Source organism: Micropterus salmoides, unplaced genomic scaffold (genome assembly GCF_014851395.1).
Source record: "Micropterus salmoides isolate LMB-PRFRI ecotype aquatic unplaced genomic scaffold, ASM1485139v1 Ms_hic_scaffold_11, whole genome shotgun sequence".
In the NCBI taxonomy this organism is placed as follows: domain Eukaryota; kingdom Metazoa; phylum Chordata; class Actinopteri; order Centrarchiformes; family Centrarchidae; genus Micropterus; species Micropterus salmoides.
The window spans coordinates 13,790,263-13,811,701 of NW_024040152.1; the positions used below are offsets into that span (position 1 = coordinate 13,790,263).

Sequence of the window (21,439 nt, forward strand, 5' to 3'; positions counted from 1 at the left end):
TCAGGAAGAGGCATTTTTACCAGCCGACATTTTTCAGGATCCATAGTAAAATAAATCCCAATCGTTCAAATAAAGAACAGGATTTCTTTTTTCAGTGAGCTACTCCTACCTGAACAATTTTCTATCCATGTGTGGCTTTGGTAGAGGGCAGGAGTTTGACAGGTGAGGCAACAGCAGCTTGTGCGGACACACAAAACACACAAGATTGTACAACAAAACACACATGCACACACTGCTGCTCAGCGAGGGAAACCAGATCTGTCTAGTGGCACTTCACCACTGGCACTGTCTCTCACTGGCATCAATAACACACGCACACACACACACACACACACACACACACACTGGCAGTGTTCCTGGTTAAACTGACAGCTGGCACTCTGTCGTCTCGTACCACTGACACAGTGATGCCTTATTCCTACCCGATTCCACCTTTACTGGGGCTCTTCCAAAGCCAATAGAATTACTACTGTGTTAACTGACTCCTCACCTAACCAGATATGTTGCTCTCCAGTTACCTGCTTCATGCCATAGTGTGGTTTTACAGTCATGGAGAATGAATTTACAGGCATCATTTCTAACATGATGTCAAACATGTAGTGCTGCAACAATGGAACGCAGAAAGTTATGATGCCCATCAGTGCCACAGCAAATAATTTGCTCCCTCCTATAATAACTATCTGGAGATACTATGACATTTTGACTCAGTGCTGTTACATAGCAACAACATTTGATCTAAGAAAAGCACTATGACAACTATGTATGTGTATGAGTCTTACATTAATGGAATATTAACACTGTTATGTCATTTTTATTTAGTTGCCATGGGCTGAGGTGGAGCTAATTTTGATTATTATTATTTATATATTGTTGGGTAACTGTTGTTAAAAAATGTAATGGGGTAAAAAGTACAACATTTCCCTTTTGAAATGTAGTTGATTAGACATATAAAGTAATATTAAAAAAAGATGTAAAGTACAAGTACTTCAAATGTGTGTACTTGAGTAAATGTATTTAGTTATATTTTACCATTGAGTATATACAGTAGGAACAATTTAAATGAAACTTACAGTTGATGTTAGAGATATATTAATATTAAAGGCAGTTCTTCAAAATGGCTACACTTTTGGAAAAGAACAAATATTACATATCGATGTGACAACACAGCAACACAGATCTACCCGAGTCACCCTGGAGATAGGATCACATGCTCACCACCGCCATCCGTGACTCAACTTGGAGGTGGGTGTCTGAAAGCTGTCACACTTACACACTCCAACATCCTACCTAATCATCCACCTACTGTGCCACACAGCAGGGGGGAGCAGGAGCGCGGGAGAGGGAGACAGACTGAAGGAGAGGCAGTTAACAAGAGAGGGAGGGCGATGAGCGGGAGGAGGAGGAGGTGGAGGAGGAGGAGGATGTGGAAGGAGACAACAAAAACAGTCAGACAGAGAGATGAAAACATACACTTCTAGATGATAGGAAAAGGGCAAACGTATGTGATGCTGTTTGTCAATTAGCAGATGTCCCTTGACTCAGCTGAGAGAAAATCAATGGAGGGAGAGATGAAGATGATATGACCCCACAACAAACAACAACTCTGCTGGGTGAGAACTTATATGCAGCGTGTGGGGACACTGGATGACACAGCGCTCGTCTACATGAGTTCCTCTCGCTCAAAGTGTCTATAATCACTGGATTAAAATTGATCCAGTTTGGGTCAACATAGCACTGATGCAATACTGAGTTATCTGTCACAGTTCTGCGGTGTTGGTGTTTCTTGTTTCCTGTTTTATTTTGAAATTGTTCTGCCCCTGGTGTCAGTGTCTGGTTTTGCTTCCTGTCTTTTTGTTTCGAGATTGATTATTTTCACCTGCCCTAATGTGTTTAACCCTTGTCTCCACACACCCCCTTTAGGTATTTAAGTCTGTCTCACTTTTGTCTTGTTGCCAGTTTATAGTTTTTGCAAGTGTTACAGCTTTATTTATCCAGAGGGAAATTGGTTTTCAGATAAATAACTTTATCTTAGCACTAACACGTGGGTGAAATATTTTCTATATCACTGTTGGGTTATTTACCCAAACTAAAATACTGTATGGATCAGTGCTGCAGCAATTTGTCAGTTAAATGTGTAGTTGCTTGACTGCATGATTATCTCAACCCCTTACATGTGAGATTTTGTTACTTTTCCTGGTCTTTCCTGCATCATAGTAAACTAAATTTCTTTTGGGTTTTGACTGTTGACAAAAAAAAGTCACCTTGGGCCTCCAGCCTAAAGTGACATAATCAAAAGCCGTGTTTTGTTTGACCAACAGACCAAAACCTAAAGATGGTGTTGATGAGAATGAGGCAAGACCAGGAAAAGCAACACATTACCATATTTTAAAAATAGGAACCAGCAAGTGTTTTACATTTTTCTTGAACAATGACCTAAATGATGAATTGATTATAACTATTGCTCTTCTTCCATTTCTTTCTTAAACACTTGAGCTGGCTGTCTTCACTCAACTTTCTGCAAATCTCCACCAGAACATTCTTGACTCCCTACAGTCTGGTTTCAAGACAGGCCACTCAAGTGAGACTGCCCTCCATGCCATCACAGAGGAACTGCTAGAGAAGCCTCTCTCTTTCCTCCATTGTGTCAAACCAGTGTTTGACACAATGATCCTCCCCTCCACCCGAGAACCGGGAGTCTTAGACTCTTCACTCTCCCTGTTCACATACCACAAGGACCGCACTCACAGGGTAACTTGGAGATAATCTGTGTCTGAACATTTTACCTTCACTACTGAGGTCCCTCAAAGTTTCATTCTGAGTCGCTCAGGTTTTGTTTACACCAAGTCACTTGTCTCTGTTATTCACTCACATGGCTTTTCCTACCACAGCTATGCAAAAGACCCTCAGCTAAATTTGTCTTTTCACCGGTCTGAAACCCAGGTGGTAGCACAAATCTCTGCGTGTCTGGCTGACATCTCTCAGTGGATGTCTGTACACCACCTGAAGTTCAACCTCAACAACTGAGCTGCTCAGTCTTCCAGGGAAGGCATCCGCATGTCCATGACCTCTCCATTAACATTGAGAACTTTGTGGTGTCCCTAGCTCTGCAAAGAACCTGGGTGTGACACTGGATGACCTGTTTTTCACAGCCAAAATCACTGCTCCTGCAGATTCATCCTCCACAACATCAGGGGGATACGTCCGTTCCTCACCCAGGAGAGGGCACAGGTACTGATCTAGGATCTTATCATCTTGCGCCAAACAAACTTCAACTTCTGGCTGGTGTTCTTGCAAGTGCTATCCGACCTCAGCAGCTCTTACAGATGCAGCTGTTTGACTGTTCTTTAACCCATCCAGGTTTTCCCACACTGCACAGCTTCTCCGCACCCTGCACCAGTTGCTGGTAACTGCTTGAATTGGATTCAAGACATTGGTATTTGCTTGCCGTGCTGTGTGGCTCAGGCCCACCCTACATCCAGGACATATACGTAAAATAATACGTCCCAGTCCGTTGATATGCTCTGCTACTGCCAACCAGCTTGCTACTCCCTCATTACGATGGGGGCCCAGCCACCGCTCACGACTGTTTGCGGTCCTGGCTCCACAATGATGGAATGAGCTCCCCACTGACATCAGGAAAGCAGAAACTGTACACATCTTCTGTCGCAGACTGAAATCTGATCTGTTGAGCCATAAAAACAAACCTGTAGCACTTGAAGCAGTACAGCATATTTAATGAAGGTGATGTCCTTGCATATTTCTTGCAATTTGGGGTTGTGTCCACATGGTTGAATGCACCTAAGTTGCTTTGGATAAAAGTGTCGGGTAAGTAAATGTGTTGTAATAAACATTTTCTGATCATTTATTTGGCAAATCATTGCAGCTCCAAACCATACCATATTTAAGTTTAGGTAAATAAGTAATTTTAAAAAATTACACTTCCACTGAAAAAAATCAAAATGTTAATGGGAAATGGAGTTACCCTTTATAATGCCTAAATTCAATTTGTGAAGAAATTCCATTAGTTATTTAGGTTTTCATTAATATATAATCAAATGTTTGTATAGACTGTTGCATTATTCTTTAATCTTACCTATTTATTGATGAATTAATTTATTCATTTGTTAATTATTTTATATAAATGTTTTTAAGTCCCCCATTTAAAAAAATAAAAAAAAGTACTTTATGAAATGATTCATTCATTTCTAAAATCCTTCATTAACTCCTGTTTTTATTGTCCAAGAAGATATCAATTAATGGATGCTTTTTAGCTATTTACATGACACTTGTGGTCCTCCATAACTGATGGGGTCATAGAGCAACAGAAACATCAGCCATGAGTGGAAGCAGAGCTGGCCTCTGTTGAGAAAGATATTAGGTCTAATAGCACCCTCCTCTGGTTAAAAAGTGGTGTGACACGTTGGTGTACCGATGCCGTTTCGGGGGTGAGGTTTCACCAACCGAAGTGAAACCTGTGGTTCAAGATGAAAATGAATATACAGAATAGAGCTTGAAAGAAAAAAAAAGACAAGAGGCAGAGGGGGGATCATCTGTACAGTTTTTGTCTCCTGTTTTATTTGGATGAATGAAACACTTTCAGTTACAAAAATGACTTAAAATGAACAACACTGTACAATGAACAAGTAGAGTTATTTTTCTTCTTTTTTTGGTTTTCAAGATAAATACACTAAAAGGCTAACTTGCTACCACAAGGGAGAAGAAGGGGGAGACAGAACGGGAAAGGGGGGTATTGTGGGGAGGGAAAGGGGGGTTGCTCACAGGATGAAAGACACAAAGGGAGGACCATACCTGCGCTCGCACACACGCACACACGCACACACACACACACACACACACACACACACACACACACACACAATAAGGAAACAAGCTGACTGTTGTGACGGGGAATTAAAGCTACATGTACTGGGAAGTTGGCAAACTGTATGTTACAGTTGACAGGTCATGTGTGGGGGCTTGTTGTTGTCCGAAGAACAAGAAATCTTTTTGTATTTTTTGCAAATAGCTGCAGCAAACCACACCTGTGCCACTTTCCAGCAACCCCCACCCCACCCCACCCCACCCCGTCACGCACACACACACACACACACACACACACACACACACACACACACACACACACACACACACACATATTCAAGCTCGCTCACAGGTGGAAATGTGAAAATAGACTGAAGCTCCCCCTCTTTAACAGTAAACAACAAGAAACCACTTCCAGAGAAAATGTTAATGTTAAACTTCTCTCATCAGTGTTTGACAGTTTACTCTTTCACACACACACACACACACACACACACACACACACACACACACACACACACACATATGGGCAAAGACAAACATCCAGGGGTTGAGGACAGACAGGTAGACATTAGGACCAAACATTGGGTAAAGCAAATGAAAAGGGGAGAGTGGGGACTGATGGGAGTTAAGCAGTACTCTCTGGCTGCATGAGCAGAAAGGACAAGAACTTAAGAAGGATCAACAGCTACAAAGATACCAAGAGAAACTTCATTATCATCATCATCATCGTCATCATCATCATCATCATCGTTGTCGTCGTCATCATGATCATCATAATTATGAGAAGTTTAAGATTATTTTTCCAATGACAAATACTTAAAAATATACATTTCATCATCATCTTAATTATCATCATTATTATCATTATTATTATTCCCCTTTGGATAGCTGAGGTTAATGCTTCAAAGACCGGCTCACTAGGTGACAGAGGAGTCAAAGGAGAGCAGACAGGAAAGGATGGACAGAGAGACGTGAATGGGTGCAGTGGAAGCTTTGTGTTGAAGAGAAGGTCAAGTTAGAGCTCTTTGGTTTTATTCTTTAACATCTGACTCGCTTTTGCTTGTGTTGCTGGAGAAACCTTTGGACTAAAGCTGTATTGTAGAGGAGAGAGAGAAAGAAGAATAAAGGGATGAAAGAGAAGAGCATGTATGTGTGGATGAGAGTGGGTGGAGGAAGAAGAAGCAGCTTGTTGTTGTTGTTTTCTTTGCTCTGCTCGCTGTGTCTCTCGTTCTCCAACAACAATTACACCTCTCGTGCCTTTGTGTCCAGAGAAAGTTGCTTCCTAACATGGTCTTGACATGGTTTCAAACATTGTATTGTGCATTTTAAAGAAATAGTTTCATTTTGCAAATAGGCTTATTCGTTGTTGTTTTTTTGCTAAGAGTTAAATGAGAAGATTGAGACCACTCTCGTGGATACAGCCAGGGGATAGTTAGCTTAGCTTAGCATAAAGACTGGAAACAAACTCTGTCCAAATGCGGTGGAAATTGCGAATCACTTTGCTGATTCAAATAGTTTCGTTCAGTTCAGTTCAAAGATAAGTAGTCACTCACTGAAGTTCAGTTTGTTGCTGGTTAAAGTTGTTACTTTCAGTTTAGTGCAGAACTATACCTACTCAAGCTCTGTTTTAAGGTCAGTAGCTGAGCAGACACTTCTTTGCATCAGAGTTATCACCTCACACTATTTTATGTGTCTTTCAGTAAGCCTTTAATCAGGCAGGAACTTACTGTGAATAAAGGCTGAGTCACCAGTAAGGGGAGCTCCACAGCTAAAAGCTACTGATTTGGGACAGTCAGTTTAGTTTAAATATGGTGTAAAGATTCATTCACAAAACACCACTACAGTCCACAGGTAACATAATCTGCCTACCAGCACCTTTAAAGCTCAGTAATTGAGATGTTACATAGTTTGTTTATAGTGTACAAAAATGGTGTGGTTGTATGAGGAGTTCGGTGTTGGAACTATTTCTTGGCCAGCTGCGATGACTTCCTGGAGTCTTGTTGTCCTGGCTGCTAGCTTTAGCTTCACATTCACCATCCAGATGTGAGAGTGGTATCTTCTCATCTAACTTTCAGCAAGAAAATAAATAAACCAAATTAATGAATTTCCCCAAAAAATTCTTCTATAGATGCTGTTGTAAAGGTACATCTCTGAGTCTATCTGTCCTGTTCTCCTGTAGAGACTATGTGATCGTGTGGAGAAAGACTTAGTAATTAATAGTAATTAATCTGCTGGTGTATGAACCATATGGAGGAAAGTGGAGTTTCTGAACACTCGGGTGGACGTCAGGATATTAGGGAGCGTGCAGGATCCCATGGCAGGGCATTGACTTTGGTATCATTCACTAAGGGGGGTATCCCCACTACAGAGGTCCTTACTTTACACCTGCTCCCTCAAACCCTGGGGTTCACAAAAAAGTGCCCCATCAGAAACACAGCAGAGTGACGCTGCTCTGCTTCCATTTCCTCTGTATACATGGAGAGACAGAGAGAGCAAAACAAGAAGACGGACTCTCAAGGAGAATCCTGACAGCTTGATCACATGTACGCCTCTCCTTCCAACTTCCAACGTCTCAACCCACAAAGAGTCATGAGAAGTGTCTGGACGTGTCACCTAGGAACCCCGGTCTCAACCGTTCCCCAGTTACCTGCCCAACAATGCTTCCTGATACACATGTATCAACTGGCCAATATGCCCCCTCATCAGGCTATGAAGACCTAAAGGCGAGAGAGGGCTCAGCGACCTTAGTGATAAAGTCACTCTGAGGCACAAAGCTTTTTTATGTCAAAAACTGATCCAGATCTGATCGTGGATCTGTGCCAAAGAGCACCTTTAAGCCCCCAGTCTGTGTTGTGACAGGGAGGAAGCAGTGAGGGGTCAGATATGAGGGAAGGGCTGTGTTCAAAGCTCAACACAGACAGCGGAGAGAGAGCGGGTGGGGGCAGTTTTCAGGGGAATAAGGTGTGTGTGTGTAGTGTGTGGGTGTGCGCATGAACCAGCGGTGCCCTTTGACCTCAAATGGCTCCTTCTGAATCCCATGGAGAAAATCTATCTGCAATCTATTCAATGATCTGTTACTTGGGAGCTCAATCCCATACCTCTATGTTTACCTCCATTAGGGCAACGACCTTTGACCAAGCCTTACTGTGTCTGCTCCCGGGCCACACCAACACACTGTCCACACGTACCATTCTGGTACCCTGATCCCCACTTGAACCCCGCATTTTAAAGCATTCATCTATTTGGTTTATCATCAAAGAATATGAGGTATATGATGAACTATCTCTCTTTTACATCCTACAGTGGATGAAGAAAAAAGTTGAAACTAACTCATAGAAAAGTGGAAACAAAAAGAGACAGAGACAAAGTGAGAAGTTAGAGGGCAATTTATGGATGGGAATCCAAAATCAGCCTCTTCTCTCTTGCCTCCTTCTTTCCTCTCTATCATGTAAAAAACTTTAGCCTTTGCCCTAGTTGATCTTCTTTGTTTGTGTTTTTGGTTGTGTAGCTGTAAAGCTTTCAGTGTGAGCTCCCTGTGGAGAAAATCCAGAGAACAGAAGCAGCACCGTGTCTCAAAGAACACCTCATGCTATAACTAAGGCAGTTTTCACACATACATCATATTTACACTTTCTCCATTGAAACAGGATTTCAACTTGCCGTTTTTGCCTTCTTATCAAGAGACACAAAGGCATGTGTCTGTCCAGAGAGCCTCACCGAATTCAATTTTTCCTGTAAATTACGAGGTGTTCGTCCACACAGTGCTGCCTCTCACTTCACTCCTCCTTTAAGAGGAGAGTCGTCTCAGTGAGGAAGAGGATATCTTTATGGCTGACCATCTAATCAGCCATATTCTCTTATTAAGTCCCTATAGGACCCCTGGTTGCATTTCTGGTATTATTTGGTTTACAGAAGTAAGAAAGAACTTCAGCAGGGGGCAAAAGAGTCCATCACAAATACATCCCAGAATATGAAAAAAGCACCTCTAGAAATAAATTAACGAATAAATAGCAAGGCAAAAAAGATAACAAGCAAATTAATTGACCCTACCCTGAATAAATAGTACAATCAAAAGTCTAAATCATCATTAATAAGGAGAAAGTCCAAAGAGAGATAGTTAAAATTTTTGGTCTAAAATCAAGTTATTATCATCAATGTTTTTTAGGATCTTTTTTCTCAGTCTTTTTTGTTTTTTGTTTTTAATACATTAGCGATAAGTAAGCAGTAGAACATAGATCTTTTTCTACAAAATCTATAGAAGCACTAACAGATACATTCCGTCTAAGAGTCAATGTGGAGAAAAGGTTTCACCTTTATGGTGCAAACCCCACATCTAAAGTTTGGTTCATGAAACGATTCTCGCGTGTCGACTGTTTTTCTGGTGTGGATCAAAACAAATATTCTTTGGATATGTTTACGTCCAGCTCTCTAACCGTCAACTTGACTGAGGGTGCTGCTGCGTGCGTTGCTCTGTATCTGAAGTGTTATGTTACTAGGGTCAAAATTTATGACAATACATCACTGCAGGGCGCTATTCATTTTTCTTGTCTTTTTTTTTAACCATTTGGCCTCCCATAAGCACTTACATACAGAAAAACGCACAGTTTCAACCCCAGACAAATTGACTTTAACCCATTTCTGTGCCCTCACACAGAGAAGGCAGTTCCTGTTCGACTCTATTGTGTTTGATTTGGTTCAGTATTTGGTTTGGCATTTTAAGGTTTGCTATTCAACTCTTTGTTTTTGGCTTTTTGTATGTCTTTTTTTCTGCCAAGACAGTCTGTTTGTTTATCTAATAAAAATCTGGAAGCTAAATTTTCACAGTATTTTTTCCAACCACCTGATAAAAATCTCTAGCACGACTACGAAAAAAATAAGGAGCTCTTGTAGTAAGTAAGCGAGTACGTTATTCCAAATGAGTAATAAGCACTAAAGTACAGTACATAAAACGGCATCAAGAGACACAGCAGAGATAAAACAATCAGAACCAACCAACAGAAAAATAAAAACAGATTTTTAGAAGATTTCAGTTCAGTGAGGTCATTTGCGTTTAGCTCCATCCAGGACCAGAGAGCTGAGCTGGAGAGAGTGAGAGGCAGGGGAGGGGAGGAATTTTCTGTCCTTCTTTTGCTCGCCTGTCTATCTGCCTGTCTATCCATCCCTCCATCCATGCTACACAGTTTCAGAGTGGGGTCAATGCTGCAGCCTTAAAGCTAACAGACAGAAAGACAGACAGACAGAGAGATGCGGCGGCTTCACTTCTTTCAACACCTGCACTTTGTCCTCCTCCCCTCCTCCCTCCAGCCACATTTGGTTAGGGTTCTTTTTGGTTTGCTTCTGTCATTCCTTGTGTGTTGTTTTTTTTTTTTGGTTTGGGTTTATTTTTGGTATCCTCTTACAAAAAAAAAGTGATGCCTGCTCCCCTCACTACGGTGTGTCCCTCCTTCGCCTGTCCCAGTGTACCCTTCTTTCCGGGGGTTCAAAGTAAAGGATCCGTTCCCTAAATAAAGCTTCCCCCATGGGTTTTTGGACAGGCCAGGTGGAGGGGTTACGCCAGGGGGCTTCCAGTGGATAACGTCCTGTTCTCAGTCCCCCCCAAAGACTTGTGTCTTTATTGTGTTCATGTGTCTAGGCTGAGGCTCTTTAAGAAGAGCTTGAGACAGCCTTGAGAATGCTTTGGTTTCCTTTTGAGAATTAATGGCAGTCTGAAGTGGAAAATGACAGTGAAATGTGATTGATGGAGTGATGATGGAAACAGACAAATATCAGTAAACATGTCTACACAGACAGGTGTTGGGCGTCTATACTGATTGATGAGGCAGGAATGAGAGCCGGCTGTGACTAAACTTGGCTTTATTAACTAATTTAGCGTTCAGTCTCAACAGTTATTACTTTATATCTCCAATCACAGCCCCTATTTCATACTTTAAAAGTGGTCGGCACTCTTAACCAATGTCATTTTCAGTGTGTGAAGTTTTCAGGGCATGTTCATTTAGCCATGGAGTCATCAATAATGGGGTATCTTGTGCGAGTGAGGAAAGAGTGGTCTGATTAAGAGCACAAAATGCCCCATGTTTAGGTCTTAATAAATTCATTCAGACCTTGAAATCAACTCGCATTGCCAACTCTATTTTGGATCTGTGGCACTTGGTGACAACTGAAATGAGTATCTTTTTCACCGTCATCATCTCTGTTCTTGCAGAAGAGTCACATTAAAAACAAAAAGAATGCACATTGACAACACAAAAACAGATGATGAAGACAATGATGATGACACTGATTATGATTCAAACCTCAAAAGCTGACACTAAAAAAACCTGCAACAATAAATAGGAGCTGGATTGTAAAATGACACTAATAAATAATCAAATAACAAATCCCAACTGTACTTTTCAAAATGTAAAAAATAGATACTGAATAACAAGCCTCTGTCAAGGAAATCTGAAACAAAAAAGAGAGAGGAAAGCTATTCTATGCTCTCAGAACCAGAGGTAGGTAAAGAGACTAACACATGAAGGTACAGTAGTACTGGCATTCATTCATACATGAGCTCTTCACTTGCTCGGTAACAATCTTTTACAAAATTATCCAAAATATCTAGCATGAAAATCTACGGGAGACACATGAGCTGACACAGACAGGATGAGTCAATGGCAGAATGGAGTGGCTCTTGATGTGTGTGTGTTTGTATGTGTGTGAGTAGCAGTAGCAATAGAGTCCTGGTCCTGGATAGCTTCAGTATTTACACGTCCTTTGAATAAAGCTTTTCTCTCCGTATTTTTGGTTTTTGGTATTTGGGATTTTGGTATGGTTGTCGTTTTTTTTTTGTCATTGTGTATTCCTCCTCCGCCTCCTCCTCAGGTAAATTTTTGGTTTAAACTTATCCTCCCTACTCCTCTTCCTTCAGACCCGCAGCTTTTCGAAATAATAAAAAAAAAGGAAAACCTAACAGTCCTCCTCTCCATTTTTTGTCCTTGCCGCCATTCCTTTGTCACATAGTAAAGTTATCTTTTGTCATTTTTGGTTTATGCACTCCGACATGCATCTCCGTCTCTTTCATCTCTTTGTTAAAGAGTCATTGGTCTGTTTTCCTTCAGAGCGAAAGAGTGGAGAGGCATCATGTCGATATCACGCGTTATTGACAAAAGGTCCCACGTTGCCTCCTCCCCATCTGTTTGGATAGATAAAGATTTTTGGTTTCAATCTTCCCCTTTCCCCCCTTCTCCCCTCTTTCACTTCTTTCCCTCCCTCTCTCCTCTTTCATTATGTGTATTTTTGGCATCGAAAGACTGGGAGAGAAAGAGAGAGAGAGCCATTGCGAAAAAAATAACGGAAGAAGAGCGTAAGAGAGAGAAAGAGATAGCTTTGGTGTGAAAGGCGAGGTTCTCTTTCCTCCTTCCTCCTCCTCTCTGATTGGCCCTTGGCGTGGTCACTCAATCTTGGCTCCGCCCAGAGAGGGCGGGCTGTGTGCCATTTCGCTGGAGGAGCAGGAAGAGGCGGGGCTGGAGCAGGGGGAGGGGGAGCAGAGGGTGGGGCTGATGCTGCTGGCCGAGGGGAAGGGGGACGGCTGGGAGGCTTTGGCTATGGCAGCGCTGAGCAGTCCAGCGCCAGGGTTCTGGCCCATGTGAAGGAAGGCGGGGTGGTTGAGGAAGAGGGAGGAGGGGAGGCCCCCTCCCTGGCCCCCAGAGGCCCCCAGCATCACCTTACTACCCCCCTCAAGACTGGAAAGAGGCAGCTGGCCACCACTGGCTGCTAGGGCTGAGGGAGGGAGAGAAAAGAGAAAAAAGTTGAAGGAATATTTCACTTTTACAGTTTTTCAGCTTCATTTAAATTTTTGTTATTTGATATTTTTTGGCATTAAGTAAATGTTTGGTTTAAATTTATCCTTCCTACTCCTCTTCCTTCAAACCCTTCAAAATGGAAACTAAACGCAGTCCTCCACTCTATGTTTTGTCCTTGCTGACGCCATTCCTTTGTCACATAGTAAAGTTTGTTATCTGTAGCTCTAATGTTCAGCACTTTTGAGGGGCTGTTGTTTGTTATAAAGTGTTTTAATTTATGTTTTTGATCTATGAACTCTCTGTCAGCCTTCCTTATCTACCACTACTCAAGTTAATAATTTCCTACGAAACACAGCCAAGCCACAGAAAGTGCCTGAATGTGTTGCATTCAACAGAAGCAGCATAACTGTCACCATCTGTTTTAAATGAAAAGCACAGGGGACAGCCACAAGGTAAAAAGTGCTGCATGAACCTGTGTGTGTTTTTTGTGTTGGGGGGTTGGTATGGGTGGGACGTTTTAAAAATGTTTAATTTTTCCTCCCCAAAAAACCCACCATAATTTCAACACTGTGCCAATGGAGATAAAAGATTATTGCAATAACTGAATGTGGTCTAATATCTGTAGCAAGCTAATTGTGTGTGTGATAATGCAACAGGAAAGCTGATATGAATGGTCTGTTGTTATGGAAATAAGGTATAGTTTCACGCACAAAATACTACATGTGAACACATGATGATACCAACAGCAATACAGATTTTGTTTCCATTGGAGATGAAGCATTAAGCACCCCTGTTACTCAAAGCTCAAAATGCCTTGTGGCTGCACTGTATTATGGTCTGTTGAGTCTACTTTTGTTGAAGAAACTGTTATTTCAGCTATTGATCTCTTGGCGTGTGAGTGTTGAGCATCAAAGTGGTGCGAAACGGTGAGTCAAAAATGTAGTTCTTGCTCTGTGACTCCAAAACTTGATATTTAAAGATGATGCTTTAAACGTTTTTTGTCAACATGTCAATTACTGGTGCACACATTCACGTAATTTCCCTAACAACAATGTTTTCTGTGTCACAGTGTTTTATGGTGAATGAATGAAGAGATGAAAGGCTAAAGATGAGTGAGACAGCACAGACGCACAAGCGAAAACTTAGCCCGCACACGTTAACGTAGCCATCGCCATTCACACACAGTCACTTGATGGGATGGATTAATGGATGTTTGATGGCAACATATGAGAAATAAGTCCATTCTTCCTCTCTACAACTCTCTGTCTCAGCTGCTTCACGCTGTTGATGAGCAGAAACCCTCAGCTGCCTATTCATCCATGTCTCCAGTCAGTAGTCTACCAGCGCGATTTGATTCACCTACCATGCATAACTGTATTACTCATCATCACACTTCTCTTTTTAATACATCCCTCTCCCTTTCTCGCCCTTGCACCACACAGTATGATTAAAAATTAGGTCTGCTTATGGCGGTCGGGACTCTTTGGTGGTCATTTCTGCAGGATTGCACACTTTCTTTTTTCTCTCCTGTGCTATTCTTGTATTGTTCTCAAGTGTAGGAAGGTGTGTGAGAGGGGATGTGTCGTGTACAGTATGTGGCTGAGTTTGAGCATTTATGTACGTGTAGGAGTGTATGAGAGACAGAGGTTTGTGTAAGTGTTTGAGAGGAGGGAAATGTTTTGTCAGTGTGCTGAACACAAAAACTCTCTTCTGGGTGTTTTAATGTATTCTGTGAGATTTTTCCAGTAATTAAATAATAACCTCCACCTCAGCCTTGAGGTCTATATCTATATTCTATATAAGTGTTGCTGATGCTAAGTTTCTCCTGAAATAAACCCATTTCAGTGTCTCGCTTTCTCTGTCTCTCGCACACCTTGGATAGTGGCCAGGGGATTGTTACCTAGGAGGGCTTGGTTCATCCCTGTGTTTACTCCCATCACAGTGTTCCTGTTGTGTCACACACACACACACACACACACACACACACACACACACACACAGCACCACACGTACACAAGCATATATACGGACACAACAGACAGGCAGAGGAGAAAAAGGCGAGAAAAAAAGCAGGTTTAGCAGCAAGGACAAGCAGAGGGCAAATTCAGCCCTGCACATATAAATAGCAGTAGTTTGCTGACAGGTGGCTGTACAGGCGTAAACAAGAGGTTAGAAATGCAGAAAGAAACAGGACATCTTGGAACATGTTATAAAACATCTAAACTCTCATTAACTATGCATTCATATTAAACTATGGAAGTCATTAAATATAAGAACATAGAGCCTTCTGGATTAAACAAAAGTGTATTGTAAGTTTATTGTGTGTCTCTGTTGTATTCACCTCAAGTTTGCAGCAAAATCGGTGATGTAGTTAGACACGTCACCATTCTTTTTACCCATACGCCATAAGCTGTGAACACAAGAACCACACACACAAACACACACAGGGTTATAAAGCACTGCCACATAAGGGAAGCAGTGGCGCCAAATGGCATGTTGAGATATCGTGTGTGTGTGTGTGTGTGTGCACAAACAGTCATTGTGTGTGTGTATCAATCATTTAACTACAAACTGTAGGTGAACCCGAGCATGGTGCAGTGCAGTATTCATGGTGAGCATGTTTATGGAAATGTGTGGCTATGTGTAGTTACAGTTCGTGTTATGTGTGCTTAAATGTTTTGTCTAAAATGGATTCAGCTGCGGTAGCCACCACAGACCAAGTCATCATAAAAATTACTATTCAGATGAATTTTACCTCAAAAGAAGAAGAAAGCAAAAATAGCTGTATTACATAAAGGGTCACCCATATCATTAAATGAAATGGTATCTAGCCAGGCAGATACTGTGGATTATTTATTGTATTCCGACTTTGCAACATCCATCTATGAGATTGTTGCTGCCAAGCCAATACATTGGAGATAAATGGAATTGTGTCTGTGGGATTCACAGCAGTGAGAACCTATATAATAATAAAAATATTATTATAATATTATAATATAATTATATGTAACAGCAACACATTTTGAATTAGTTAATTTGGATAATATGTAGCACACACAGTTAATATTTTTATTATGAACCATTTGATAATTATAGTTGTTAATATGCTTTTTTTTCAGGACTCCTATCGACACCAAATCTTATTCCACTACCTCAGCAAAACCAAGGGACCCTGCTGTCTGCTCCAACTAGAATGGGACTCCAAGCACAGGTATGAAAGTAGAGCCAATAAAAAATATATGGTGTGTTCTGTACATTATCCAGACTAAAAGGACCGAGGGATGTTGCTCTTAAATTCTTAAGCTGTAACATTACAAACCACAAAACAAGTTTGTACGACTTGCTGTCTATTTAGGATGGAGGACTAATGTGTAAAACAGCCCCACTTGAAGGCCGATGTGAATATAGAGCAGAGAGGGAAGATACTTGTTTAAATACGGGGATAAAGGCACACATTTTCAGACATCCTCTCCTGGAAGGTATTTATTGTGCTACACTCATTTGCCTATATGAAAAAAGAAATACTTTTGTAAATATCAACAAAAGAGGGATTAAGGGAAAGTTCAAACCCTGCCAACTTTCTCACCTCTGAACACCTGGTGAATGAAGTGGGTGTGAATGTGGGATTGCCACATTCAGAAAGCTGTAGAAATTGTTAGGTGCAGCCCCTCATTCCAATATCAAAAAGGTGTGGGGGTTGAGGGTTAGGGTTAGGAAAGTTGAATTATCTGGCGAGCCCTTCTGTTGAAGCACACTGGCCCAGTGAAGAGACAGATATCTTAAAACCTGGCCAAATGAAACAAACTATATGAAAGGCTAGATATCTCCAAAGCTAAGTGGAAAATAGGTTTTCTTTTCATAATTTGGTGGTGAACAGATATTTTAAAACCCCTCATTTGCCCTGACCATAACCGCAGTGAAGTAACTGGGGGAATCCCAGGTGGTGTATTGTTTCTTACCCTGTGTTAAGGTTGAGTGTGCTGTGGCTGGGAGTGGCTGGGCTGGCCGTGCTGCGGGGAGGAGGAGGAGGAGTCACTGGGGAGGGTGTGGAGCTGAGGGAGGGGTGGGTGGAGGTGAGGCTGGAAGTCAGGGGGCAGACGGGGGACATGGTTGTCACTGTTGTGCTGAGACTGGTCACAGCCTGCGACAGCTGGCTAGACATCTGGCAGAGAGAAAGAGAGACCGATTCTGAAACTACAGACAGCTGAATAACAGAGTTTATTACCAGCTTTTCACTAAAATACACGTACTGAGAAGACTGTGATGCATGTGTGTCCATTAAGCTAACAGGTGTAACAGTGATGTCGAGGTTGGATATTTACCATGTGAGGGCTGTAGCAGGGTGGTTTGTGCGTTGGAGGGGCAGAAGGGGGCTGGCTGGTCAGGGGAGGGGTAGCACTGGAGGGATTGATGCGTTTCTCTTTCTGCCGGCGGTTGCAGAACCAGACCCGGATCACCTCCTTCTCCATGTTGAGCTGCTCTGCGATCAGCAGTATCTCTTCTGAGGTAGGCTTCTGGTTCTGCAGGAGGGGAGGGCAGGAATTCAGATCATTTCAAGGAGTGCTACGTTTCAGCCACACGATTCAAACCATTAAAAACAATGAGGCATAAATCATTTGTATTAACACAAAGAGCAGAATCTGACATTTAAAAACTCGACACAACAAATGACTGTCCAGTATTAAGAGACTATGCTTTAAAATCTCATAAAACTCCTGTGGCCATTACAGCATTTTCACCATAATATATTTACATATATCAACTCTACAAAAACAAATTGTCTAGCAGGCTGAGATAAGTTATTATTAAATGAATCAGCAGTCACAAAGTTGTTTTGTACTTGGGTCAGGCAAAAATCAATCACTGCAAGAAAAGCATTTGGATTACTTTTAGAGTGAAAGATATACAAATTTCAGCTTTTTAAAATTTCTAATAAAATGTCTTTATTTCTTTATTGAATAATAAGGTTATTTATCTTACCGTCATGAATGCGCGTTCCAGGGCCACGCGTACATTTGTTTCGATGCTGGTTCTCTTCTTTCTGCGGCGACCAGGAACGCCGTCGAAGCCCAGAGAGGAGGAGGACAGGGAGCTGGGGCTGGGTAGGGTACTGTCTATGGACATGGTTTCTGATGAAGGAAAACAAATACATACAGACTGAATGTCAGACTAATTATACTTGTCATACTCTCCTAGCATGTACTTTAAACACATAAACACATGAATGTAAAGTTATTTTGATGAGGGCTCACCTGCATCATTGAGCCACTTCTCCAGCAGTGGCTTCAGCTTGCACATGTTCTTAAAGCTCAGGTTGAGGGCTTCAAAGCGGGAGATTGTGGTCTGACTGAAGTCATTGCCATACAGCTTCCCCATGGCCAAGCCAACATCTCCCTGGTGGAAAGATAAAAGGAGGAAGTACCATTTTAGACAAGTCAAAACACAAAACATTCAACGCAGAGGTAACCTGCACATTCACACATATACAGTAGGAGTCTCTTCCTACCTGTGTGAAGCCTAGTTTGATGCGTCTCTGTTTGAAAGTGCGGGCGAATTGTTCCAGCTCCTCCAGGTCACTGGGCTCCTCGGGGTGAGAGGTCACTGAGGGTACCGTGGTCATGCCTCCACCGCCGCTCACCTCCATACTCTTATCTCGCTGTAGCTGGTACAACATCAGAGGAATGAAAGTGAGAACGAGAGGGAAAGAGAGAGGAGTTTGTTCACTGAAGATGACACTGTTTTCCTTTTCTGACTAAAGCATGAAAGTTTCCTCCTACCTGTGCTTGGAGTCCCATTCTAGTTGGAGCAGACAGCAGGGTCCCTTGGTTTTGCTGAGGTAGCGGAATAAGATTTGGTGTCGATAGGAGTCCTGAAAAAAAAGCATATTAACAACTATAATTATCAAAAAAGCAGATTTTGTGTTAACAACTCCCAAAACACAAACAATTATTCCAGTAAGAGGCCTGCCCACCTTGCTGGCCCTGCTGTGCCTGCGGGAGGAGGAACTGGGTGGGAGACGGGAGCGGGTGGCCGGGAACCAACACCAACTGCTGAAGCTGCAGCAACTGCTGGATATCCTATTCAATCAGATCAGAGAGAGAATGAAAATGTATGAATTCACAAAGGATGGATGGAGGGCTCAGTCACACAAAAATGTCTGTATCTTATCTATCACCAGCCGAGGAAAGGAACAGATTTGGACATACACAAAACATAGAAGTAATCGGAAAAAATCTGTTATTGTATAACGTAACGTATGGAAAATGTGTGCATTCACTCAAGGTGGAAACTGTGAATCATGAAATATACAGTAGACATGTAAGAAGAATTGTTCCATGGCTGGCTCCTCAATCAAGCCGCTCATCAGAGAGTGGCTTTGATTGTTAGTCAGTACCTGGGCGGTGAGCTGGATTGGCTGGGAGAGGGTGAGCTGGGGAGGAGGAGGGACAGGGACACTTTGGGCTGTCTGTTCCTGTGTGCTCTGTCCCTGACCGTGGGACTGTGACTGGACCTGATGCCCTGTTTGTCCCGCCTGCTGCTGCTGCTGCTGTTGCTGCTGCTGCTGCTGCTGCTGCTGCTGCTGGGCTTGCTGATTTGCTGCTGCGGCTGCCTGAGCTTGCTGATTGGCTTGGGCGGCTGCGTGGGCAGCATGAGCGGCATGGGCTGCACTGGACTGCTGCACAGCTGCAGCCAGGAGCTGCGCCTGAGCCTGCTGCAGCAACAACTGCTGCTGTGCTGGCAACAAAGCTGTCAGCTGGTGAAGGGAACGAGTAGGAGAGGAGAGGAGAGGATTGACATAGTAAAAAAGGAAGAAATTTACACAGTAGCACAAAGAAGGAAACAAAGTCTTAAAAAAGCAGCACAAGAGAAGCAAGCAAAGTAAAAGCAAAGCAGTGTGTGTGTGTGTCTGTGGGCACATGTTGCAAGTTTGTCTTACCCCTGCTAGCTGGGAGCCGGTCAGCATGAGCTGTGTATGTTGCAGGGCCGTCTGTGAGGGGGTCGGGCCGTGAGAGAGAGGAAGGGCCGGGGACATCTCACCGCACTCCTCCATCTTATTCTGTGTGGAAGACAGAAAAAAGAGGGGTAAATATAGAGGAACATTAATTTAAAAAAACATACATGCATCCAGAACATAATTCCTAAAATGAGCTTTCTTCTCTCAGAAGATTCCTCTTATCTCACTGCTGAAAAGAGTAATTACACGGCTCCTTACCAACATAAATCTAGCGAGTAACAAAGCATGTCTGCACTAAAAACACAGTCATAGAAAAAGAGCAAATATCAAAAACAAAACAACTACCCAGAACTTGAAACTGGTCAGAAAGGACAATTACAAACATACAACTACATAAGCTTACCTGGCTATTTAAGATCATGCTAGGAAGCGATGATTATATCAATTTCAGTAATTTCTGTCAATGCTAATAATCAGTCACAAATAAGATGATCAGAAATGTGTATCTAGTCTGTCTCAGGTAATGAGAGTCCACTAGTCTCTCTTATTCTTGCACAAAGAGATGAATTATCTCTTCTCCCAGGATCAGGCATGTTTGCACTGGAAAGGGGCACTCTTCCAACTTACTGATTTGCATACAGCATCTCCTGTGGTATGCAAATGAGGAAGGTTTTACCTTTTGGTGAGTTGTGGCTTAATAGATTTATTTCAATTCTGAGACTTTGTGAATAGAGAGTGCCATCATACGCTCTACTCTCAGGGAATTTGTTTACATTCAAGGCTGGGTGGAGAGTCGACACATTATGGACCTCAACGTCGAACACGACAAAAGAGTAATTGAACACACAGCAATGAATACAAAGCGGAGGCAGCTATATTGTCAATAATCCTGTTGTGTGATACTGAAACACAAAAGATTCACAAACATAGGCCCAGACATTCGAACAGACGAGCACAGGCAGTTCAGTAACATGGATACACACACACACACACACACACACACACACTCACACACACAGTCACACACACACACACACTCACCTTGCTGCTGCTCAGTGATGGTGAAAGAGGAAAGGGATTGACTTTCATTGACTGAGCCTACAGGAGGAAAATTAGAAACTTCATATCAGAAATGACTGCCAAAAACAACTTCAAGTGCATTTTATTTTATATTATTCTCTTTTCTTTTCACAACAAACTTTACCAACAGAAAAAATGTTCTTTTCAAACAGTTGTTTTAGTGATTTACCAAGCAAAAACACTCACCGCTTCCAACTGCTTAATTTGTCAACTGAATTTGTTTGTATTTTACACTGTTAATTGAACAAAACAAGTAACCCAAGATGTCACCTTAGCCTGTGAGAAACTGTGATGTGCATTTTTTTACTATTTTATGACATCATATGGACTAAACGATTAAATGAAAAAGAATCGACATGTTAATTGATAATGGAAATAATCAGCCGCACAAATATCTGGCATATCTGTTATCTCTTGTGGTGCATCAGTTATGTAGGTGAAAGAGGTGGGAGATAAACGTAATGATCACAGGAGTCAGATGTACCTGGTGATTCGATTCAGGTCCATTCCGCTCTGAGTCTGCGTGGGAGGGAAAGGAAAAAGTGAGAAATTGATCACGTGTTAGAGTACAAATGCACAAACAGACAACCGCAATATACAGTGCTACGTATGTAGAACTTTTTACATACAATATACTGGTACATATGTATCATGATTATTTGCCGCCACAGCAGCACATCTTACCTGTGCCCTCCAGTGGTGAGTCAGCCCCCGCTTTCTCCACCTCTAGTGCCTTTGACATCCTGATATCTGTAACAGGAAGACACACGAATAAGTAAGTCAGTATGATTGATTCTTA

General features: G+C 42.1%; 1 protein-coding gene across 6 annotated transcripts in view; it reads right to left on the reverse strand.

The window, feature by feature from the left end:
- Window positions 1–10,660: 10,660 nt before the first annotated feature.
- The window catches only part of pou2f2a (POU class 2 homeobox 2a), a 39,103-nt gene continuing 28,324 nt past the window's right edge, over window positions 10,661–21,439 (reverse strand). For 2 of the 6 annotated variants that reach the window (XM_038711041.1, XM_038711042.1), the window contains exons 2-15: window positions 21,325–21,390; window positions 21,125–21,159; window positions 20,602–20,658; window positions 19,543–19,662; window positions 19,000–19,359; window positions 18,577–18,682; window positions 18,383–18,474; window positions 18,112–18,267; window positions 17,858–17,999; window positions 17,586–17,734; window positions 16,928–17,125; window positions 16,565–16,767; window positions 14,947–15,015; window positions 12,401–12,582 (exon numbers count right to left, since the gene is read on the reverse strand). In XM_038711041.1, coding sequence (XP_038566969.1) covers window positions 12,540–12,582; window positions 14,947–15,015; window positions 16,565–16,767; window positions 16,928–17,125; window positions 17,586–17,734; window positions 17,858–17,999; window positions 18,112–18,267; window positions 18,383–18,474; window positions 18,577–18,682; window positions 19,000–19,359; window positions 19,543–19,662; window positions 20,602–20,658; window positions 21,125–21,159; window positions 21,325–21,390 — 1,796 coding nt within the window. In that variant the 3' untranslated portion in view covers window positions 12,401–12,539. Of the gene's footprint in view, window positions 12,583–14,478; window positions 14,553–14,946; window positions 15,016–16,564; window positions 16,768–16,927; window positions 17,126–17,585; window positions 17,735–17,857; window positions 18,000–18,111; window positions 18,268–18,382; window positions 18,475–18,576; window positions 18,683–18,999; window positions 19,360–19,542; window positions 19,663–20,601; window positions 20,659–21,124; window positions 21,160–21,324; window positions 21,391–21,439 lie in introns of all 6 variants that reach the window. The other 4 variants (XM_038711045.1, XM_038711047.1, XM_038711046.1 and 1 more) reach the window with 3 other exon arrangements.